General features: G+C 46.0%; 2 protein-coding genes across 14 annotated transcripts in view; both read left to right on the top strand.

Moving 5' to 3' along the window:
- The window catches only part of LOC144477208 (homeobox protein abdominal-A homolog), a 75,214-nt gene extending 64,631 nt beyond the window's left edge, over nt 1-10,583 (top strand). The window contains exon 3 of one of the 2 annotated variants that reach the window (XM_078194727.1): nt 1,112-10,583. In XM_078194727.1, the coding sequence (XP_078050853.1) occupies nt 1,112-1,512 (401 nt within the window). In that variant the 3' untranslated portion in view covers nt 1,513-10,583. Of the gene's footprint in view, nt 1-1,084 lie in introns of both variants that reach the window. The other variant, XM_078194726.1, reaches the window with a different exon arrangement.
- The window catches only part of LOC144477212 (uncharacterized), a 541,837-nt gene that overhangs the window by 387,672 nt on the left and 130,652 nt on the right, over nt 1-23,513 (top strand). The gene's annotated exons all lie outside the window — the stretch shown is intronic.

Below are 23,513 nucleotides of genomic sequence, written 5' to 3'. Positions count from 1 at the left end.
GCTCTAAAAAAATATGCAATAATTTTATTGCATTGAAGTGCTAATTGATAGATTGCATATTTTAAGCATTTTTAAAGAAAACTAAATGGAAAAATTGTGAAAGCGTTGGAAGAATTTCAGAATATTATTACATACTGTGAAGACATTTTTATCGAGCCTCTGTTTCTTTTGATTACAATTTTTATTTTGCATAAACACCTACTAGCTATTAGTTTTATGAAAGCAAACAGTGCGTAGACACGTAATCAAAGACACATTCTTTATTCTGACACTGTTGAAATTCTACAGAGGAATTGAATGAACAAATTTCTTAATTCAAGCGTAAAGAATAATAAAAATAGCAAGACGTCTTAGTAAATACGGTCTTGTAGTTCCTAGAGAGGAGCGTGCGTCAGATATTTTTAGCGCACGGTGGGTTTGGAGTTAAAACATCCTAACTCTCCACGAATACATAAATAAAAATACGGCAGCATCGTGCCTAGGCATCGACATCGTCTGCCATAGCAATTTTAAACAATGCATTCGATCGCGTTCGGTTAACAGATCGTTCGCACGAATAATCGAGGCTTAAATAGTTGATCGTCACGAGTCCGCCGTGAGCCTGGTTAATCAGCTCTCGAAGTTCGGCTCTCTAGCAAGATTGAATATTCGCGGAACGCGCCGATAGAGCATCAATAGTTACGCCTCTTCCGAGAAGCTATTAGATAGAGGAGAGGAGATCTGGTATCGGTTCGGCTCGTCTTCAACATCGCGACCGGTTTCTCATTGGTTTCGTGCACGCGCTGATTAGCATCCGGTCAGGCAACCCTTTGCACTCCTTGCACGCTTACTCGGTAAGTAAACAGTCAAGTTCTCCCACAATGTTCTCATCAGCGACTGTGCGCCGTCTCTCTGTCCAATTTTGCCACTGTTACGAAAATGCTGTGTAACAATTCGAAAAATAAAAAGAAAAGAACCGAATCACGATCGGACTGTTTGCCGCGAAACTTAGTTAAAGTCGATTGATCGAGTCGGCCCTGAATTGACTGTGGTAGTGCAAAGGGTTGAACGTGATGTCCGGTCCAGCATGAAAAAACTAACCTAGGCAAATCTGCGTTTCTGACGTTTCCAGGGCCGAACGGGTGTCCGAGGCGTCGGGGCCGGCAGACCTACACCCGGTTCCAGACCCTGGAGCTGGAGAAGGAGTTCCACTTCAACCACTACCTGACGCGACGGCGGCGAATAGAGATCGCTCACGCCCTGTGCCTCACCGAACGGCAGATCAAGATCTGGTTCCAGAACCGGCGGATGAAGCTGAAGAAGGAGCTCAGGGCGGTGAAGGAGATCAACGAGCAGGCGAGGCGGGAGCGGGAGGAGCAGGACATGATGAAGAAGCAGCAGGCGGAGAAGCAGGCGAAGATGCAGCAGGAGCAGCAGAACGCGGCGCTCCAGCACCAGCAACCGCACCACGTCAGCGGCCTGGACAAGACGCAGAGCGATCTGCTGAAGGCGGTCAGTAAGGTGCCCACATAGGAGACTTTGCTGGGCCGGTTGTCTTTCTTTTAAAAGAAGAAACAAGAGACTGGACGCAGCGGTTTCGGACGCGCAGACATCGACAGCCAGCCGAGGGAGGACGAGGGCGAGGGCGAGGACGAGGACGAGGACGACGGGGACTTCTCTCCTCTTCTCTTCTGTTTCGGGATCGGGGCGCGAGGACGATGCGGTCTCGCAAACGAGGAACGGTGTTCGCGTGGGAGGCCTTTGCCCGTGTGATCTTCTCTGTTCTCCGTTTCTTTTTTATACCGGGAGGGGACGCGGGAGGAGGTGGAGGATGGGGGAGGAAAAGACTCGGTGGACTGCTCCTACGGTTCGGTGAATCCGAGAACGGGAGCGAACACGGGGGCGAAGCTCTGGAAGGAGGAGTGGCCGCGCTCGCGACGATGCTCGATATCGGTCGTCCGTGTCTCTTTTGCTTTTTCGAACGAAGAAAGGAACGAACGGATCGCGAACCGAAACACCTACGACACACCACCACGAACACACGCCACGTACACACGAACACACACTCGCGCCGTACGCTCGGCGAGAGACACGCGAAGCGCTCACGGTCTCTGCCGGGGGCGTGCGAGGAGCAGAGAGAGAGAGAGAGAGAGATAGAGAGATAGAGAGAGGATGACGACGATGATACACGAAAATCGTGGACGGTCTAGAGAGGAAGTGGCGGAAGAGCGGAGGAACGCGAGGCGTTGAGAGAGAAGATGCGAAGCACACCCTCGAAAACTACGTACGTACTTATTTTGGCTGGGCCAAAGGAGGACCTAGCCTGCGACTGATTCCTAGAAACGTATAAAAATGTATAGTGTTAATCGGGCGGTGCGCTCGAGCGATCGCCGCGGGAGGAGGGAGGACGGGAACGAGCGTGCATTCGGTCGCCGCGGACGATAAACTGCCACAACACACGAGAGGAGACACACGAGCACGATTGAGAGGAGAGAAAGAGAGAGAGAGAGAGAGAGAGAGGCCGACGATCGCGACCCGGACGCGACCTAGAAATTAGTTTTAGAAAACAGCCGAGAGCCGACGATCGGAAGCGCCGCCCTGTCGTCGCCACGGTTTAAGGCGATCAATCCATACTCGAAGCGACGCGGAGGAGGAAAAGACGAGCGCGTTCGGCCGAGGGAACAGGGAGACCATTCGTCTAATTGCATCGAACCAGCCGGAGGGAACTAGGTTCCAAACCATCCCTTAATATCCAGTCGCGATCCTGTGAGCCTTTGCCGATTTTAAAACATCCCTAATCCTTCAAACGTGCTCCAATCTCGTTAAACACCCTTAAACATATGGTTGATAACAGCCTTTGTACTTTAATCAAACATATTTCAATCTCGTCGAACTTGAAACTCGTTCATAAAATGATCTCAATGCTTGATCCATGTCATTTAAATTTCATTACTGATATAAGTCACTCTATCATCTCTGATTCGTCTTTCAATTTCGTCAAACTCCTCGAAACTCACGGTTCAAACAATCTCTAAGATCCAAGTTCGATTGCCATTCCTAACCGATTGTTGTCAGTTTGAAGGTATACTTCTCCGTCAAACTTGATAGTCCTTACTCCATCAAACGTAGTAAAACCTCGTTGAATATCCTAAAACAATCGGCCGATAATTGTTTCCACCCAAGTCCAATCTTATCAAAACCCCTTGGAACGGTCTCCGGGCGTCTCCCTCGCAGAACCCAAAACGATGATCAGATTCGAGGAAGTTGAAAACTCTCCGCGAAGCCTGGGAACAAGGCGCATACCTCGCAGGGGCTGCCGGTATCGCGAGGAACACGCTCGAGCTGCAATCGGCGGCCGAGTTGTTTCGCGCGCGTGGAATTTCGTGGTACAAATCGATGCCATTCGCCGAGCTCCCCTTTTACAGAGTTAATTAGCCGTGGTTTACGCTCGGCGGTTACCTCTCCGTGACTCCGCGTTGCAATTAGGCGAATGAACGTCGCTCCCGGGGAATATCCGCGCGGCGTACCGACGCGCGCGTCGGTGAACGCGCTGACGCAAGGATCCTTTTGCGCGTACCGACGACCCCGCGCGCCCGATCGCGGAGCTCGCGGTGTTCCCCTCGCTTCGGTCTCTCCCTGGTTTCCCTTCGGCTCGTTCGATCCGGATCGAGCCGGCGATCGAGGATCGATAGTGAACGCTGGCCCCGCGCACGCGCGCGCGCGCAGCTTTGGTCTCGGTCTTCAACCGTAGTTTGGGACTCTCGGTCGTAGATGGGCAGAATTTGATCGGAACCGGTCAGCGATTCGTTGATTGTCGAGCGGAAGATCGTTCTCGTCGCACCGAGAATTCTTTTAGATAGATTTTTAATCGTCGGAACGTTGTGTTGTATCGTGTTTAGGCGTTAGATTGTTATCCGTGGTCACGCGGCCGGGTGAAATTCGTGTCCATCTGCGGCCCGATCCACTAGATCAGGGGTTCAAATAGAGAAATTTATTTTTTTATAAGGCGGAACGAAATTCGCAGGGTCTGGGGGCCAGCGGCGTCGATCCGCGGCCGCCGCTCGGGACCGGGGCACGGTATTCCCTCGCTAGAAGATCCGTCGAGCGTCACGCTGGACGACAGCTTTTTTCAAACTATCCACCGCGGCGGTGTTAAGACGAGAATGTATTTAGTTGTTGAGCGTGCCAATAAGTGATTGTTTATGTTATCGAGTTGTAAGTACCCTTTAAGTTTGAAATATTCGTCGGCCCTTTCGTTTCACGAAATTGTTACACCGTGCGAACCCCTTGTTAACATTTTTAATCGGCTGCCGGTCGCCGCGGTTCCAATTCGGCGAGGGAATACCGTCCTCCGCTCGTTCGCGCAACGAGAAACGATTCTCTCGGATCGCGAGAAAATCAAAGAAAACGGAAACCAGTGAACCTGCTCGACTCGACGAGCCTCGGAGATCGTCGATCATCGACGGACGGCACAGTCGGTTCGGGAAGGCCGCATTCTCGTTCATCGCTTCAGTTCGATCTCAGAAGATATCGCGCCAGGTATCGCCAAAAGGCTTTCACCGGTACAAGGCCGCTTGTATAGGGAGCAGCACGTTTTCCATATTGTCTAAGATAATTTATCGAGACGTCGTCGGGCGGACCGCGCGTCCTCCGCCGCGATCCAGGATCGTCGCCGAGGCGCACGGGAACCCCGAGAATCTCTCCAGAGAAACTTCGTTTCCTCGCGCAGTTTTGTTTTCTCTTCTCCCCCCCCCCCCCCCCCCCCCCATCCCTCCTTTTGTTGTTCCGAACGTTGCTCGATTGATTCGCGGTGGTTCGTTTCGTTGTTCCCTCTGTTAATTTTTGTTTATCGCGTTCGTTCGCTCGACCGGTAGTCGAGTGCGAGATCGTTGGACGTTGAAACCGTCGACACGGATTTTTATGTTTGTTTCTTTAGAGTTTACCGCAAGAAATTCGGATACGCACTAATTTTTAACGACATAGACACTCATTCACAGACTTCGATTTTATATTTCTAAGGCATTGTACATTGTCATCGTTTTGTTGAATCTACCGCGGAGCTAATTTATAATTGTAATTCATAGTAATAGTTTCGAACGTTGATTATTATGGTTGTAATTCGTGAAACACGATCAAGACTGTCTCTCGTTGTCCGAGTTCAGCCCGGAATTAATCGTCGAGGACAATTAAAGTACTAGTGCTTGTTACGTCAATTACGTGAAATGTGTATCGTCTTCGGATGGAAATTATCGCGGCAAATGCATCGACGACAGTCTTCTGAAGGTGTTCGCGGGTGGTAATTGTTGCTGGTCGTGCCCCGGTGTCGGTGGTTTCAACTCCCGAGTTAAACCAACCCTTAAATTCCAATCGAATTTTCGTTTCTCCTGCTGTTTGGTATTTCGTTCCATTGTTTCGTGCCAGCTGGACGATGGTAAAGGACGTATCAGAAAAGAAGGAGGAAGTCGGGAGTCTGGACAGTGCTGGAGAGAAAGAGAGAGCGAGAGAGAGAGAGAGAGTAGGAAGAGAAAGAGAGAGAGAAGGAAGGAAGAGAAGTGCACGCAGACTCTCGCACACGGACGACGACACATCACCGGACGAGTATCTCACTCTTAGTACATTAAATACGTAATTTGGTGTCAGGGTAGACCTTTTTCCATAGATATAGAAGCCGTTGTTGCTAATACTTACGGTAGAACTCGATTTAGACGCGGATAATGAGAGACGAAGCCAGCCGCGCGAGAACGAGACGAGAGATGGAAAGAGAAAGAGCGAGAGAGAGAGAGAGAGAGAGAAAGGAAGAAAGAAGAAGGAAACGCATATTCGGGATTTATAGAGATCGATGCCTAATTATTTTTGGGTCTCCTGTCCGTCGATGCGATTCGTACAAGGCATTCCGACCCCGTTTCTCGGCGATTCTCGATGCATTCTCGACCATCGTTCGACAATCGAGTTTCGCACGGTTCCGCGCGGAAATCGATCGAAAGCTTCCACGCTCGGGGATCGCCTCGGTGATTTAATGTTCCTGTCTCGAGCGATCCGCTGCTTGTTACCGCGCCCGCGTATTTTCCCCACGCGCGCGCGCGCGCCCGCCTTCTTATTTCCTTTCGTTCCGCCGTGTCCGTTTTAGTTTTTACAATCCTCCGAACGCGAATCGTTAAGTTTTATCGGCGCGAGTCGCGAGGAATTACAAACCTTTCTCGAGCCGAGGGGGCCGGTGGGTGGAGGTGGTGACGAATCCACGAAACCTTTTGCAGAAACATATACGTAACTCGAACCAAGAGAGATAGTCATAGGGAGAAGGGGAGATAGAAAGAGCGGGAAAGGGAGGAAGAGAAAAAGAGAAAAAAAAGATTAGTTGGAGAGTCGTTTAGTTTTCCACGAAGGCGGGGAATCCGTTGTACGAATCGTCCAGTGACTATATATTTACCAGATTGTAAAATCATAGTGTACACAATACCGCACGATATATAAAAGTAACGACTATATTATATATGAGAATAAAAAAAAAACAAATATATATATAAATATATATATATATATGAACATAGAATATATATATATGAACAAAAAACGAGGAAAAAATGAATCTGTTGTACCGCGCGCGCTCTATAAGGACAAAGAAACAAAAAACGATTTTGATAGTAGCCTGCTAAGAATTTAGGATACGCGCGACGTCGTACGTAGAAGGGTTTCTCTGAGGAGAGAACGAACGATCGCTAAGAGACCCGAGAGAAGTGTCGAGACAAATTAATAAACGCATAGATAAGACTTTGTTACCTTGCGACGAAACATAGGGGATGTTTTTAGCTCGATTATCGCGCGACTGTACTAGATAACGGGGGAGGACGGCAAAAGAAAGAAAAGAAAAGAGAAAAAGAGAGGAGAATCGAAACCACGAGGAAATAGACACACGTCCGTAATCCGAGCGCGGGATAGCGTCGTTTTCAGGGGAATTCTACGGGGGTCGAGAGACAAAAATGGCGGAGGAGTGTAGTCAGACAAAAAGAAACCGATAGGATTCATATTAAATACTGTACCGCTAATTACCTAAACTAAACGTACTGTTAGCGATAAATATTCCCGTGTACGTAAAGTAACGATTACGCTCCGAGCATGCGTGTCCACAGAGACGAGCTGTACGTTCACATTTCCCTCCCTCCAACCACCCTCAACCCACCCCCCGCGAAACGATTTACGCGAGCGACGTAATTGTAACCGATGTCTCGACGATGCAATGGCAATGTAGATTTTTGCGAGGGAATAACAGCGGTTGAAAATAACGTAGAAAAGAACGCGCGTGTGTGCGGTGTTCGTGAATTTTTGACGGTCGGTCTCCTGCGAACGCGATCAGGGCGCGGTTTTCGAAAACGGAAAAGACACCGCCTGAAAAAGGTGTACATTTGCCGCCGGGTCCGAGAATCGTTAATTTGTTCTCTTTTCCTCGAATTCTATGTTAACAAGCACCAAGCTCGTTTCGTTATCACGGTGTTCACGTTTCGGTTTTGTTTTCAGAGTTTTTTTTTTTATCGCTGCGACGGGGGTGCAAACGTGGCGCATTGGTATTAATTCGATTTCGCGGGCCGACGATCTGTCGGAGCTGCGTGTCGACTGTTTGCTTGTATATATACATTGACGTTTTAAGCATTTATTATCGTGTTCTTTATTCGCTGAATAGAAACCTCTTTTTAAATGATCGTTTTTAATGTTGTATAAATGTTTTGTTAAGTTCACCGATGGCTAACGATCTGGAAGATATTAGCGTTCTCTTGCGTACTATGTAATTATTTTGTTGACTTGTAATAGGCTTATCTTCGTTTCGATTTACAGAGAGTGATTTCCTTTCGTTAGTTGTAGCTGTTAGTATCTAATTAATCTTCGCGTGAATAGCGAGTCAAATTCTAGTAGTAAGAGTTTACAGTTCGAAAAAAGTAATTTTGGTTTGTTGAGATTGATAAGCGACTTGAATGTTTTCGATTAACCGCGAGAATTCGATTGAAATCGATGTGCGACGTTTGCACGACGACCCAGCAGATCCGCGGAAAATTGATCAGCGATGTTCGCAACGTAACTCGGATGCAGAAAAATAGGGGGAACCTCGGCTAGCATAATCGTCCGCATGCGTCCGAGGGGATCAAAGCGGAATCGCGTGCGAGACGCGCACCGACGCCTTTCTCATTTCTTCGAAAGCATATCGCGTTATGTTCGTTTCCCCTCGCGTGAACATGTCACGCTCGCGTGCTTCTTTCTTCGTCTTCGGGGGCCCGAGAGTCGGTAGCGTTGCTACTTCCGGTGACGCGCAACAACTATATCTTCTTCGAGCCGACCAGAAGTAGAAAACCGCGGTGTACAATCGGACACGAACGAGGAGAGACGAAAAGACGAGACGGCCTGGGACGAGACTCAGTTATCGAATTTTTAAGGGATGATGAACGCGACGCGATCCGATCATTCCTGGTGCTCCAATCACTTCCAAAAATCTATCCTAAATTTGTCCAAACGACAGGTATATATTCGGAAAAGAATAATACAATAGACGCTCGAAAAGGGTTTGAGAAACGCCATTAAATAGACTATGGACCATTTACGCTAAATAAAAGTTATAAATTGGAAGAACATAAATTCCTTCAAATATTAATTTCTCAGTTAGAGACAATCTACCGACTCTTTAATTCTCTCATATTTAAAATCACAAAATCCATAGGTTGATAATAATTGCAACTTTTTTTTCAATTATATTAAAGGAAAAAACTTCTCCCTCGTTAACGTCGCGTGATCGTATCAAGATGTTACATAGCAGCGTCGCCAACAAGGACAAATTGTAAACCTAAAAATCCTCCGAATCTCGGTTGCGAGGTCAGGCAGAGTGCGAGAAGACGGTCGATTGCCGATTGACGGATTCACATTGGCGGACAGAGGCCGTGGAACGGGCGGCACCGATGCGTCCGACAAATTAGGGATATACGTAACGAAGACTACCGATTAATTATCGAATGATTAAGGATTTAGAGAGGGTGGTTTGTACAGTTGCTCGCGAGCGGCGAGACACTCGTAGCGGCCGTGTTATATACGTACGTATCCATTAAGGTGTTTAACGGTTAGTGACGACTACGTTTCGAGTCGAATCGAATCGAACGAGGAGGAAGGGGGAGCGCGTAGACGATGAAAAGAAGCGGAAGGAGAGGGGTCGGAAGTGGCCGAGCGTGGACCTTTTCTTCGGGGGAGGATTGTCGGGTGCCCGACGATTCGGTGACCGGTGGGGCCTCCTGTCTCCCGTTTTTCTCGTTGCTTTTCCTAGTTACAATCTCGGTCGTGTCCCCCCCCTGTTAAGTTTCTCTCGTCGGAGCGCCGTGCGGCTCCACGCTTTCGAATTCGATGTGATCGAGGAGGGGCCCCGCGGTGTCCCCGGATCGGTCGGGCGCCGGTCGGAGAGGATCGACGGACGTTTTTTTAGAGTAAAAGGAAACTGTGCGGGCGCCGTCCACATACGAAGCTTTCTCTCGGCTTACCTTTTAAGCTACCTATGGCATCTACATTGTTATAGATTATTATTCCAAATAACCGCGGCGTAATTCATATCATGTATCGTTCATAAACGCTTCCTCGTACACTCACCACCCCCTCCATTCACACCGGTTCTCATCCCCACCCTCCACCAATCCCAAAACCATAGAATCCCTTCATCGTGACACAACCTCTATCCCATCCTGTCCATCCAAACGATTTACTCGCTCTATTCTTACCATTATTATAGATGTATTATATTGAATTTAATAATATCGACTAGGTCTACACGTATACATATATACATACATAGGTTATATATATATATAAATATATATATATATAAATACATAGATATTATATATATATAATTTGAGAAGGCAAAAATAAAACACACACACAAAACACGTGAGCGAAGACGACGAGACACAACGTCGACGATATTGCGTTCTAAGTAGTACAACTTTGCCCGACTTGCCAAACTCGCGTAATTAAAAGCCACGAGCGTTTTACACTCTCCTCGAGTCAGATCGACGGTGAAATAGAAACGAATATACGGGGAAAAAAACGGCGCGCGGCGTCGCGACGCCACAAACCGGGCGCCGAGACTTCTCTTATCCGAATTAAGGAAATTATTCGCGGGAAATCGGTAACACTGTATTGAGTGTGGCTCAAGCGTTGTTCGAAACGATGTCACGACGTTCTTTCTTTGTCGAGTGCCAGACTGATCGCAAGAATGTGAGAGACATTGAGAGAAAGATTGCGAGAGAGAGAGAGAGAGAGAGAGAGAGAGAGTGAGTATGAAAGAGAGAAGATATATCGAAATCGTGCGAGTGAGAAAACCACGTTCGAAAAACGAGAGAATGAAGCATGAATCGCGCCGTACTACAATACATACACACACAATTAACACATGCGCAAGGTGGCAAATCGATCGGAGATCGAAGTGAATTTCTATTCTTGGATAGCTGCGTGCCCGATTTTATTAGGTGTCGCCGTGAAGAAAGAAAAAAAAACAGGAGAAGAAAAAGCGTTATTTAAATAGGCGTGTTAGATCAACCGAATCCGTCTCACGGAGTCTGCGACAAAAAAAAAAAAAGAAAAACGATGGAATTTGTTATATGTTCTTTTTTTATCTGTAAATCTGATTGTTTATTTATGAACTGTTTATTTTTCATATTTTTTCGTATATTTGTTTTTTGTTAAATGCGAAGACGGAGAGGGAGGGTAGCGACGAGCGTTTGTCTTCTTAGTTGCGGTGCTGCGTGCACGTTCGATCGAAGAAAGCGTCGATCTTTATTTTCCCCACGATTTTTCGTATCATCTTTCATATTATATCTCATATTATCTTTCATGTTATATTTCATATTAACTTTGACATTATATTTCATATTATCTTTCATGTTATATTTCATATTAACTTTGACATTATATTTCATATTATCTTTAATATTATATAGAAAACGTCTGATCCGCCCTTGATTAGGCGTTCCGAGGGCGCGTGATCCAGAAATTCGTCGGAACAGAGAGAAATTCTTTCTTCGATCCGGCGGTGCACATGTACAGATATTTAAGCGTTACGAGCACGAGGGGGAACGGTGCGATTCATCCCTCGTACCACGGTCCGACCATTTTTCTACTCGTCAACGATCGACCAGCAGACCCTCCGTGTCCATCGTGCCATAAAACCGAGACCGTGGTACGCGGACACCGATCGCCGCTCGTGATTCGAAGGGCGAGAAAGAGAATCGGCGCGTCTGCTTGTAATATATTATTCCTATCGTGCGTTCTTTCTATTCTGCGTGCTAGAGAACCATGGATCGGTCCGCGCGTGTTGCACTCGGGAACGGGATCGGCCACGAGCGATCGAGGATGCTCTTGTCGATTCGATCGTAATCCTCGAATGAACTTCGTTCACTATAATATCGCGTCTACAAAAGTTTCATTCAAAAATAGTCCAGACTCTAAAATACTCAGTAACCTGATACCGATTTCTAAGCGTTGAATGTATATAATAAATTTAAAGTTCCTCTTCTTTCATGCAATTATTGGGTATGGGAATGAATTGCGAATTTGAGGATGACGTACTCTTCAGGGGGTAATTTATACCTTTGAATTGCAGTTGAAATTTACAGAATGCTTGAAAGTATTTTAAAAGACGCTTAATCGCCTTTGAGAACAGTATATTATATTGCCACAGAGTTGAAATCAATTTATAGAACATAGATTATTATAGAACATATATTTATAGAACATATTTCTCTATGAATTCATTAAAATCAATTAACAGACATTAAACAATAAAACGACATATACGCTTTCAAATGTCACATAGCATACTACAATACAAATTCGAAATGCACAATTTCCTATAGCTACTTCAAAACGCAATTTATTTCAGACCACCCCAATATTAAGAACAAAGGAATGAAAATCGTTTCAACCATAGAAATAAATGCCAGGACACAGTACTCGAATCAAAGAACTCGATTGAATCGGTTCTCGACAGAGCATCCTCGCAAATTCGGATAACCGCGAAATAAAAATATCGAAGCTCCCTTGTCCGACGATTTCGATGAACTGTTTCGCAGTTTCCGTACCCGCTCCGAACCGGTCCCGGCTTTCGCGGCGAGGCTGCCGGTCGTCCACACTCCGCATCGTTGTATCTTTCATTGGCAGCTGTCCCACTTTTCGCGAACGTACTGTGCGACCATTGGTATCCCGCCGGCTAGTTTCTCAGCGGGTTGATGACGCCTCGAGGGTGCTGCGCTCGTCGCGGGGGTGGTGTTTTCGCCCCTGTCTGCCCAGTGAAAGGACCGCCGGATCCTCGAGGCCCTCTGTTAAAAACCTCCGTTCATTGCCCGGCGGGAACCGTTTGTTTGTCGTTTCGGCGACCGAGCGAGTCGCGGTTTTTTTTTATCAATTAGATTGTAAGTCGAGCCGTGTAATGATAATTGAAGAGAGAGAAAGAGAGAAAGAGTGAGAGAGGATTGAGAGGTGGTAAAAATCGAGTGGAAAGCCACACGTAGAGCCGGGTTTGTGCACATGTCGTTTTTAATCGTTTCGTTCGCCTGTAGGTCCTCGAGGACGATTCCCCCGCGAAAGGGTGGTGTCCGTTATTCGAGCGGCTCGAACGCTTCGACGTACTGTGATCGTTTATTGTTGTTTCCCTGGGCCGGCCTCGCGCGGTTTTTAACAAAAAGAAAAAAAGGGAGATCGGCGGTTGCTCGTTTCGCACCCGTTCTCCCTCGGTCGATCGTTGATGAATCGCCCCAGCGAGACACAGTTTCCCGAGGCGGCGGCGGCGGCGGCGCTTGTTTGTCTGTTTGTTTGCTTGTTTGTTCGTTTGTTTCTCTTCCGTTTCTTCTTTGTCTCGCGGTTCCCTCTCGTCTTCTCGTCCGCTCGTTTCGTTTTTCCTTTGGTTCGAGTCGAGCTCCTCGTGAACCACATTCGTCGGTCGTGAACGCGCGTGGCGCGGAAATACGTAACTAAAAAACGAGTAAATAAAACGAAAAGGGAAAAAAATGAACGTTGGTAAGCATACATAAGTACATGCATAGTGAATACATAGACACAAGTTAAGAGGACGTGCGAGCTGTGGAGTAAATAGATATGAATAAATCAATGGATAGCGAACGAAATAAAACGAACCGGAATTATCGATTGAAAGCCCGTGGATCTAGGTCTTAATTATCGTCTTTTGCTGTACCTACATTAAAATGAATGGAAAAGCCGTGTATTACTTCAAGAGTTTTTTCTTCGATGTAAATAATTAACACTACGTAAACGTTAACGTTTGCTCAGTGAAGCGGGGAGCCGCGGCCTGTCGTTGATCGATCAGAGTGACAGGGACGTAGAGCGCGCGCGCGCGAGAGAGAGAGAGAGAGAGAGAGGAGGAGGAGAGAGAGTGATGGAGGAGATAAACGTAAGTTGATCGATCGACCGGCGGCGTGATAACAATCGCCATGAAAAATCGCGGACGCCGCGGCTCACCGAGTGCCGCTGGATGATACCTAATTAATGTAATAACTATAACTGATAAGAGAGCGTAGCTGTCCTTCAATACCTACCTACCACGTTAAGTAATACAAAAAAAAAAGTAACGGAATAATGGAGTCTCTCATGTCTAACCGACTATTTCAAGATTTAGTATTATACAACCGTACGACGAGAAATGAGAACGTATGCCGGTATGCGATTAAGATGAAGAAAAAAATAATAATAATATTAATAATAATATTAATAATAATATTAATAATAATAATGATAATGAACGACACACGAGGGTGGCGAATCGACGACGACGACGACGATACGACGTTTACCGACCGTACACTGGCGAAAAGGTAATCCATTGACAATGAATGTAAATGTATCCATTTTCGAAACTTGATGTAGAATTATACTCATAAGCTATATCTATGATATACAAACGAAATAAAAGCGTATAGTAAATTATCGGCGACTTGTGCTTCAACCCAATTCTTCCATCGTTCATCCCTCAGATCGTCGCGATCTTCGCTTTTCTTAGGCCCATTTTACTGTACTTGCAAATATTTGCAATTCGATTTTACAGGAAGCGAGAAATATTTGATGTATTTTTTAAAAAATGTACGTTTCTCATTGCTGCAATTTTTGCAATGCATCTTGCAAGGTAATAAATACAGGAAGGAAGATTAAAGCTCTAAATACCATTTTAATCAAATGATTCATCCCTTTTTGAAAATGTATTTATTTTATATATTTAGGACAATTTTAGTCAATTTCGTCTAGATTGTATAACTAATAAACAATCTAGATTTTTGTTAATCAAATTTTATAATCGACTCATTTTACTAATTTATTAATAAATAAAATGAAGCTTATAATAATTTTAAAAGCTTCAGGATTTGTTATAAGTGCGCTTCGCGTAGAAAATTGTTAGAAAAGATTGATGATGCTTGTGTTAATTTATTATTAAACCCACAGCGTCATAAAATTAAAGAAATGATCGACTCGCATCTTAAAATTTAGATTCTTCAACCCCTCCGCGTTTTGCAAAATTAAAACGCCGTATAAATGCGCAGCGAACTCTCGATTAACGAAATACAATCGCTTCTCCTATCGCGTCGAGAAAAAAACGCGTCGGGGGTGACAATTTTACGCGGCGTCGGTTTAAAAGCGGAAGAGGAGCGTCGCGTGAAGAGTCCGCAAGCATTTCCCCGCCACTCGAATCGAACGAAATTTCGAATCGTCCGCGATTCCGGCCGACTCTGCGGAGCTAATTCCGGTAGTATAGAAGTTTACGTCTCGATAGCTCGTTCCCAGCCACTGGGGTATTACACGGCGGGGTCTCGCAGCCCTTCTCCGGGGCAGACGCTCACCCCACATCCAGACGCATTTTCGCCACTTTTACGCTTGGAGGGGCGGAACATTGAAATGGAAGCATCGAGTGGTCGCGTATGGCTGCTGATATTCCGAAATAACCGTATCGGTTTATGCGCCATGGTTCCCCAGGTCCTCTTCCGATGCGCCAGTCACCCATTTGCCTTACAATCCCTGTGTCCATTCGCCGGTTCCTAACTTGTATTGTTCGCCGCTTGACCCCCGCACGCCCGCCCCCGCAACCCTTCGGGAACTATGCCCGACTTCGATCCGGCGTTGCCTTCCGATAGAACCGCCACCCACGCCACACGATCCGACGCTAACTTCTTCATTCTTCACCTCTGGTCACCTGCTGTAACTTCGCACCACACCTGGCATGAAAGGAATACGCGTTTGTAAATTCAGCTTATACGATTTGAAACTCGTTGCTTCGAGTGCAGGTGCATCGGGATATTGGAAATCATTTTTCGATCCGCTACTATTATTTGCAAGTTTTCCTCATTTTAAATGCGATTTTAATTCTGTATATTTTTATGGGCGTTCATAGGGGATGATTATATTAGGTATTTTAGAGTTTATTGCTTTTTATTTGGGTGGAGAGGCTTGTGATACTTTACAATAATTTTTTATCTTCTATTTTACATTACCATTTTTTGTTTTACAGTGTGTACGAGTAACTTTATATTTACACACACCTCTTTATTTTTTAAATTTGATTTGAAATAATTTATACACAGATTGGTGTTTCGTGGAATTTAAAGTTATTTGTTAGAATGTGAACATGCACGAATTATGTGTAAATATTCTAAGGGTAGAAACACAATTTTCTCATCTTGAAAAAATTGGTGAAACTAATTCCTCCCTCCACGATCTTACGTATATACATCTGACCCAATGCAAAATTATATATAATTTAATTATAATAAATCCTAATAATTACAATAATAAATCCTTATTAACAAGGTAACGAACAAGATACTTTACAAGTACCGTACAGCTCGAAACGTACAGTTTCCAAGCCATAAAAAATTGACAAAAGCAATTTGTCTTTCAGAGTCGAAGAATGCAATTCCGGACTGAAGAGAACGTCTTGCTCGCGTATTTACGTTTTTCCGTTCGCGAAACAGAGAGTCGGTCGAGACAGCATCCCCCGCAGCTGACACGCTTATCCGCTGATTATGTTAAAACGTTTTTAAAATACTGGCGCAACGGCGTGGCGCACAAAGAAGGCGGCAATACGTTGAGATACGTAGCAGACGCGGAGAAATTCCGTTTTCACCGCTTCCCCCGGAAACGATTCGAACGTCGAAGAGAGGATACTTCGGAGCAGCCATCAGGCGAGCGTCGAGGTTTTCCTTTTTCCGCCCCGAGGCGTGCGTCTCGAAATCGACCGGCGTCTCGAGATGCACTCGAAAGATTCTTCCGCAGCTCGTTTCGAGAGACGCTCGGAGAAGAAAGGAGGAACGAAAAAAAAGAAAAAAGAAAAGAAAAGAAGAAGAAATAAGAAAAGAAAAGAAAGCACGAACGTGAACCGCACGAAAACAGCAGTAAAATTACCGTGCAACTTGAGCCGGTCGTTCGCGGAATTTATCGCTGTCGTGCAACCGTGTACGCCGCATAATTGCGCGTGTTTCGAACGGTTCAAAATAAACGACGGTTACGCGCAAAATTCCGCGTTATCCCGGCGGAATAATGCGGCTATCCATCGCGGTGGAATTTTTCGAGACGAGAATCTCTTTGTCGCCGTTCGCTTCGCGAAACGGCGACGGTATTACTTACCGGCGACGACGCCTTCGCTCGTAAAACGGCACCGGGCATTGGACAGATTTCACAAGTGTCGTCCGGTTCCGCGTGTTTCGACCCCATTGATCGTTGCAATTTTCAGCGCTCGACAGCGTTAACCCAAATAGTAAATTTATTCTTCGCCGCGAGCGGATAGAAAATCGGAAATAAATCAGGCTGTTTATCCGCGACGGCGGAAAACTATTTCTCAGGGAGGCTAATTACGAGAATTTGCATTAAGAGGAATCTAAGTGCGCAATGAAAGGCCCGGACACGCAACAATATTAAATCTGCGCGCAGAAGTTATCAGCGCATTTACATCTTTATCGGCCGCAATACGCAGGTTATAAATAATACAGCCGTAACAAGCGGACAGATACGAGCGTAAACGGTTAGCCGCAAACATGGTAGCCGAGTATGAACCATAGGCCGCATTGTGCCGTACGTATTAATTAGACCCGCTGAATCCCTATCAATTCGTAACTTTACCGTATCAATTTAGAAGCAGCCCCGCGATACTTTCTAATCGGAAGCCTTCGCGGCCGTAAAACCGGCAGCGCGGCCGGAACGCGTCCGACGCGGGGTCCCCATCTTCGACCAACGAAAACCGAAACCGCGGCGCACTAAACTCGATAAAGGATCATCGCGCGCATACCTTCCGAACGGCGATCGAAAGATCATCCGCGGTTAAACCAAGATTCCGCGAGCTAACGAACGAATTCGCTCCCGTAAAGACAGAAATTAAACCATCGACGGAAAAGTTGCGTTTCGAGTTTTCGTTATGCGATTCTTTCATTATTGAGGGAAATGCCGGGCCGGGACGTTGCAAGTGTAATATACGATCGTTTGAAAATAATTGTTAGAGGAAATCATTTCGCGTTCAATTATTCCCCGGTTGGGAAGCGAGTGAAATCGTTTCTTACTTTGAAATTAAATAAATTCTCTGATTAAAGGCTTCATTAATTTCGACAGCGTGTTTTCTTTTTCTGCTACTGCAACGAAGTTGATTCAATTTTGTGTGGTTTAGATATCCTTTTAATAAAATTTTCGAAGCAGAGATAATTACGAAATATTGATAAAATATTTAGGTAAAACATTATTTTATTTTGTTGGGCAAATATTTAGAAAAATATATCGATATTACTTTAATGAATAAACTTGTGACCATTTCGTAGAAAAATCAAATTATAAAATTAATAACATACTGTAGAATATTAAGTATTATTAAATATTCTTAGTAATATATCATATCCCGGTGCAGTAATTAAAAATGAATGAATGGAATAAGTATTGCTCATCGTAATAGTAAGAATTTATATGTGCCAGTGTTACGCATAAGTACGTGTCCAAGTCATTGAGATAAGTAAGTGCTTCCTGCAGCGTGGCAAGTGAAACGGATAATCACTTTCCAATGAATAATTCAATGAACCCGTACGAAGGATTGTTCGTGTAATCTGCCGTCGATTTAGAAAACGGTCAACAAAAAATCTATCCTACGCGTCGTGTCATTATTCGATTTGGAATAAAACGCGGCCACGCCCGCGGTAGCACCGCGCGATTCGTCGAATCGTAATTGCGGTTCCGATTAAAGCGGGGATGGCGAACGCTAACGAGGCGCGCTGAGTCACGGTGAAAATGAAAATCGCTTCTAATTGTATCGAATTATAATTTTCCGCGAACAGGTTCCGCGGAATGCTCGAGCCGCGCGCGCGCGCTCGCTCGCGCTCATTATCCATGCTGGCGAGCGGCTCCGGGCGTATCGGCCGGCGTAATTTCCCATTTCCAATTATCTGTATCTCGTCAACGGTACTCTAAGCTCGCTGTCGCTCGCTGAAAGCGTTGTCACCGGCCCTTATCGCGCGAACGGCCGCGGGAATCTTGTAGCAGGAGGATTTACGGATGCGGCCGGGTCGGATCGCAAGGGAAAAACGCGTTAATAGGGACGCCGATTAAGGGTGTCGCGACGGACAATCAGCCCGGGTATCGTAAACACCGCTGTTTAGAGACGATCCACGGGAAATCTAGCCGACCGTTTTCACCGGTGACAGCGCGCCCGGAACGGGGTAACGGTGGATGGTGGATACACGGGTAGGCCCCCGTCTGGCGAACCAGAAAAAATCCGTGCGAACACGCACCGATCCGGAAGCGATGACGGGAGATGCGGCTCGAACGCTTGCACGGGCTGGCTCGTGTTTCTGGCCGACGGTAAAATAGAAAATATAATTATGCTATAATTACGCTTCGTTGCTATTTCCCGGTATCCCGGCGTCGTTATTGGCTCCTTTATGGACACTTTCTGCGATACTTTTGATATTTATGCTCCCGCTGGCGGAGTTATGATTTCGGTGAACGCTGCAACCTGTTATTGATGTCGTTCCTCCTATAGAGCATGGGTTTCAAGTGTTTTAATTACGCGTTCGAGGATCTCGCGATTCGCGGAATCGACTCGCGCTGCCGAGCCGGTTGAATAATTATTTCGATAACCGTTAGCCGAGAAAATGGCAAATTAATAACGTTGCCAGTATCTCTTCACCGTGAGGAATGCTACTAACCGGCGAATCGAACCTGTTCCTCCTCCATTTCTTGTTCGAGGCTATTCGCTGCGTAACATCCTAGCTGTTTAGGCCTGTTTAACACTGCGTTTCATACAGGAAATGTACCGCGGTTAATTATTTTCGCTGGACAGAGATACGATCTCACGGTGGACGGCGTGAATTAGGAAGTCTAGCGTCTATTCCACTGGATTTAAATGTTGTCGATGGAAATCTCGTCGGCCACAAGAACCGAGTCGACGAAACCTTGTCGAGAAACATGTCCGGGCTATTTTAATGGTGTCCCATACTAGATTTAGTCGTATGCTCATTAAAGATAACGTATCCGAGAAGAATACAAAAAGACTGTTACCCACCATCGTACAAGTCGGTAATTTAAATAAAACGAATACTGCTTGCTAGATTAACTTGAAACTTAGTATATTAATTGCATATAACACGTATCAATTCATTGATAATATAGCGATATTAGATATATTTTACACTGATAATTCCTTCCATTCGTGTTAATGATGCAGTTTCGACTTGTCATATGCGAAAACAGATTTCGTTTTATTAATTCAGTATTGCGTTTATACCGATTGACAATTAACGATTGGAAAGGTCCAATGGTTTCGTTCATTATTGATGTAAATCAATAATTAAAAGCAAATTATTTGACAGATGGTAAATCAGTGCATTATTCGAAATGAAACCTGTCGTCGGTAGACCCTGTACCAGCAATGAAAGCAAAGGCCATAGAAACGTCCGCATGTACGCCGGACCGTGAAAAAGAACGGAGGCAACGTCGACGCGCGCGTGTACGTGCGATCCAGCTGGTGGGGTTAAAGGGTCAAACGACGAGTCCAGCGAGCAGATATCAGCAAGCCGCGTCCATCGTCGCCGCTTCCACAATAGGACACCTCGGGGATGAGAGGCCAGCGTAAATTCGCGGAGTATCCATCAATAGGACGCAGTTCGGCCTGTTGTCCGGGGAGTAAAAGGTAATTCGGGGCCGGTCCAGGGCAGGCTAGGAGGCTGTCGTTCGCCTGCTCTCTCCCATCCATTTATACGTTTCGGTTAAAGTCCCTGAGGGAGCTCGCGCCTTTCACCGTTCCGGCGTTTCCTCCTCCCTAGCGGGTCGGTTCGAGAGAAGAGAGGAGAGAAGAGTGGAAGAGTGGAAGAGAGGAGAGAAGTGTGGAAGAGAGAAGAGAAGAGGAGAGAAGTTAGGTCCTGGGTCGGGTATCCTGGACCGTGGCCGTCTCCTCTCGCTTCCCCGGCATCCGGCCCCGACGACGAAACCAATAACTAAGGGAAGGAAAAACTGGATAGAAGGCTGGCACGCCGGCAGCATATATATTTCCGCGGCGACGTGGATATATGGCTAGGCGTCGGGACGCGGCTTCGAGGATGTGTGCGTCTGCCTCAGACTGCCTCAGACCGGCTCAGAGAGAGACTGGCCCTCTCTCTCTCTCTCTCTTTCTATCTCCTTCCCTCCGCCGCCCCGGCTGGTAACCCTAACCCCGGGAATTAATATTCCATCCGCGTGGCTTACACCAGTCTCGCAGATTGCCAATGCCGTTTCGTCGCGCGGGAACCGCCTGGACCCTCCGGAAACACCGGGACAGGGACAAAGGAGAGACAACAGCGGACCAGGACTACGTTTCATTCGTCAACGGGAACAATGCCCACCGGCCCTCGGACATGGCCCCCGACCTCTCTTCCACGCACTCCCTTTCTCCCTCTCTGCCTCTCTCTCTCTCTTTATCTTTCTCTCTCTCTTACACTCTCTTCCTCTCTCTTTTTCTCTGTCTATTTCTCTCTGTCTCTCTCTCTCTTACACTCTCTTCCTCTCTCTCTCTCTCTCTCTCTCTCTCTTTCTCTCTCTCTCTCTTTTTCTCTTACGACGCGCACCGTGGCAAACGAGATTCCGCAGAGGAGGTACAATCTCGCGAGCTGATCCGATGAGTTACCGCACCGGGAGCCGCGACCCCGCGACATTCTTTTTCGGGGATTTCGCCCGGGGACGATAGGGAACGATAGGGGACCTCGGGGAGCAGCCGCGAGAACGCGGATCAGGGGCCTGTAGGCTACCGTTATTGCCACATTTTTGCTTGTTATATATCGCGACGATGACACGGGAATTTCTCGGATTTTCCTCCAACGGCTGCGCCGTTTGCCGGAATGCCGGGGTTCCTTCTTGGTTTCTCTGGTCCATGGACTTCGCACGGTTATGGCAGTTCCGGTCTTCTTACACGGGACGTAACAAAATTATTAGGAAGAATATTTCGTTTTTCATTTTAATACAATGGTACATTGAATTGTATGTTGAAATACACTTTGTCTTGTAGACTCTAACATGTACCCTAAGTCAGTTTGAGTATTCTATATATTTTTATCTCAAAGTCTGTCGAAATGCATTGTAGATTTAGCTGTACAAAGCTATTAGATCAATGTAGATACAGCTTTTATTCGATGGTGTAACAAAGTGACTAAAAAGAATCGAAAATCAGATTTTATCACCTGATATGTCAATTTCTTTTACAGCTGATTCAGCGAGTACTTCCACGTTCATAATAATTTCTTTAATAAAATAAAACAATTTCTTCTTCTTCACGTCTTCCTTTAACCCAGTATTAATAAATACACCGTTGCAGCATTTCATTCAATTTTATCAGAATTTGAAGGTTTGTGGAACGTTCGTATCAGTCTGCAATCGCGCTTCGCATTTTTGTTACTAATTAAATAACTTTACAATAATTTACCGACCGTCTAAATTCCCATCGCAAAAATCGTATCGCGCATAGAAAGTGCCGCATAAAAGGCATCGTCATAATTTATCGGATAATTCGAAGGGCGAGTGTGCAGTATCGACGGCTCGTCGAAAAGATCGAAAATTTAGTGCAACGTGGCCGGGGCTCGGTACGTGTTTCGAAGCGGTGTCGGTGATGGATCCCAGGCTTCCGGACCGCTTCGTCCCCGGGCTCCGGTTTTTCGGAGCGGGTCTCTCGCGGACGGCGTTGCTCGCAGGGCGTGGCTCAATTACCGTAAACGGCGCTGTTGCGCGGATTATTAAAGAAATCGGCGACCCGCCGCCGCTCCCCGCTTATTACGCAAAGTAACGAACGCCGGCGCTGCTTCGAGGGATAAAATAAAAGGCACCCGCGCCTCGCGAGCCGCTCGTATTTCGTTCCGGGAGCCGGCAACGGTAGTCGGCCGTACGCGAAACGCCAGATTACAGATCGCGGTGCATAGGTACACGGTTTGTTCCTTATCGAACGCGAGGCCCGCGAGCCCCGCGACTCCTGTCGTTATTCGATCGCGCGTAATCGACCGCCTTCGCCGATAATCGACAACGAAAGTCGTTACGGGGAAGTTATTGGCCGTGCCGTGTTCCACGAAACTCGGTTTCGAGCGATTTTTCTCGGTCGTACAACTCGTAAAGTCGCAATCTCGATGCTACTTATGGGTTCGTAACCCGCAATTTTCTTAATAAGCTTTATCGCGCCGGCGAGCGAAACTGAAAAATGCTCGACAATGTTTCTCGATTTATTGCGACGGCATTGCGAAGAAACCTTGAACGTAGCGTCGCGATAGGAAGCTGAATTGTTTTATTTTGACGCATCTTGAATTGTTCCGTATTAATGTATCTCATTAAAATATTTCTCGGTTTTAAACCCTTGTACTACGATTTCTTTCATATGTACGATGATTTATACATGGTTGTCTCTAATAAATTCTTAAGAGATCATTTATATTTATTATTTGCTATTATTATTATTATTTTGATATCTAAAACTAATCGATTGAATGCGGTGAAGGCAGTTATATCGTAGATCATTTTTGCAATAAAAATGAAATAAAAATTGCGATAAATTGCATCTGTAATATCCCTAAAACGCGAAAATTTTCTAAAAATCTAACAAAACTTTCGCCTACTTTAAACCACAATAAAACACCTATCAGAAGATAATTCTAACCATATCTGTCAATCTGTTGACAATATTAAAAATGCACCTCACAATAATCAGCTCCTGCAACCAAGCTAACCAGCCACAATTTATAACAACGTCTCCATCGTGAATTACGACCCATAAAATCGAACACCGACACATAACGACATAATTAAAGGCGATCTCATCCTTGCGGTACGAACGTTCGTCACCAGAGGCCTGTTGCGATTTGTATGACAAGGAAGATCCACGGAGTCGTCGTCGTCGTCGTCGTCGTCGGATGTCTTCCGGGGTCAGAATATGGGAGAGAGTTGAAATTTCGCAGCAGCTCTGCTTGAGATGCATCGCAGTAGATCTTGAAATTCGAGGATCCCGGGGCAGATGAGAGAAGTCGAGAGAGGGT

The sequence above is a fragment of the Augochlora pura genome, chromosome 11, assembly GCF_028453695.1.
Source record: "Augochlora pura isolate Apur16 chromosome 11, APUR_v2.2.1, whole genome shotgun sequence".
Classification (NCBI taxonomy): Eukaryota; Metazoa; Arthropoda; class Insecta; order Hymenoptera; family Halictidae; genus Augochlora; species Augochlora pura.
Note: the sequence above shows the minus strand (reverse complement) of the source record. Positions and strands in the feature narration are given on the sequence as shown.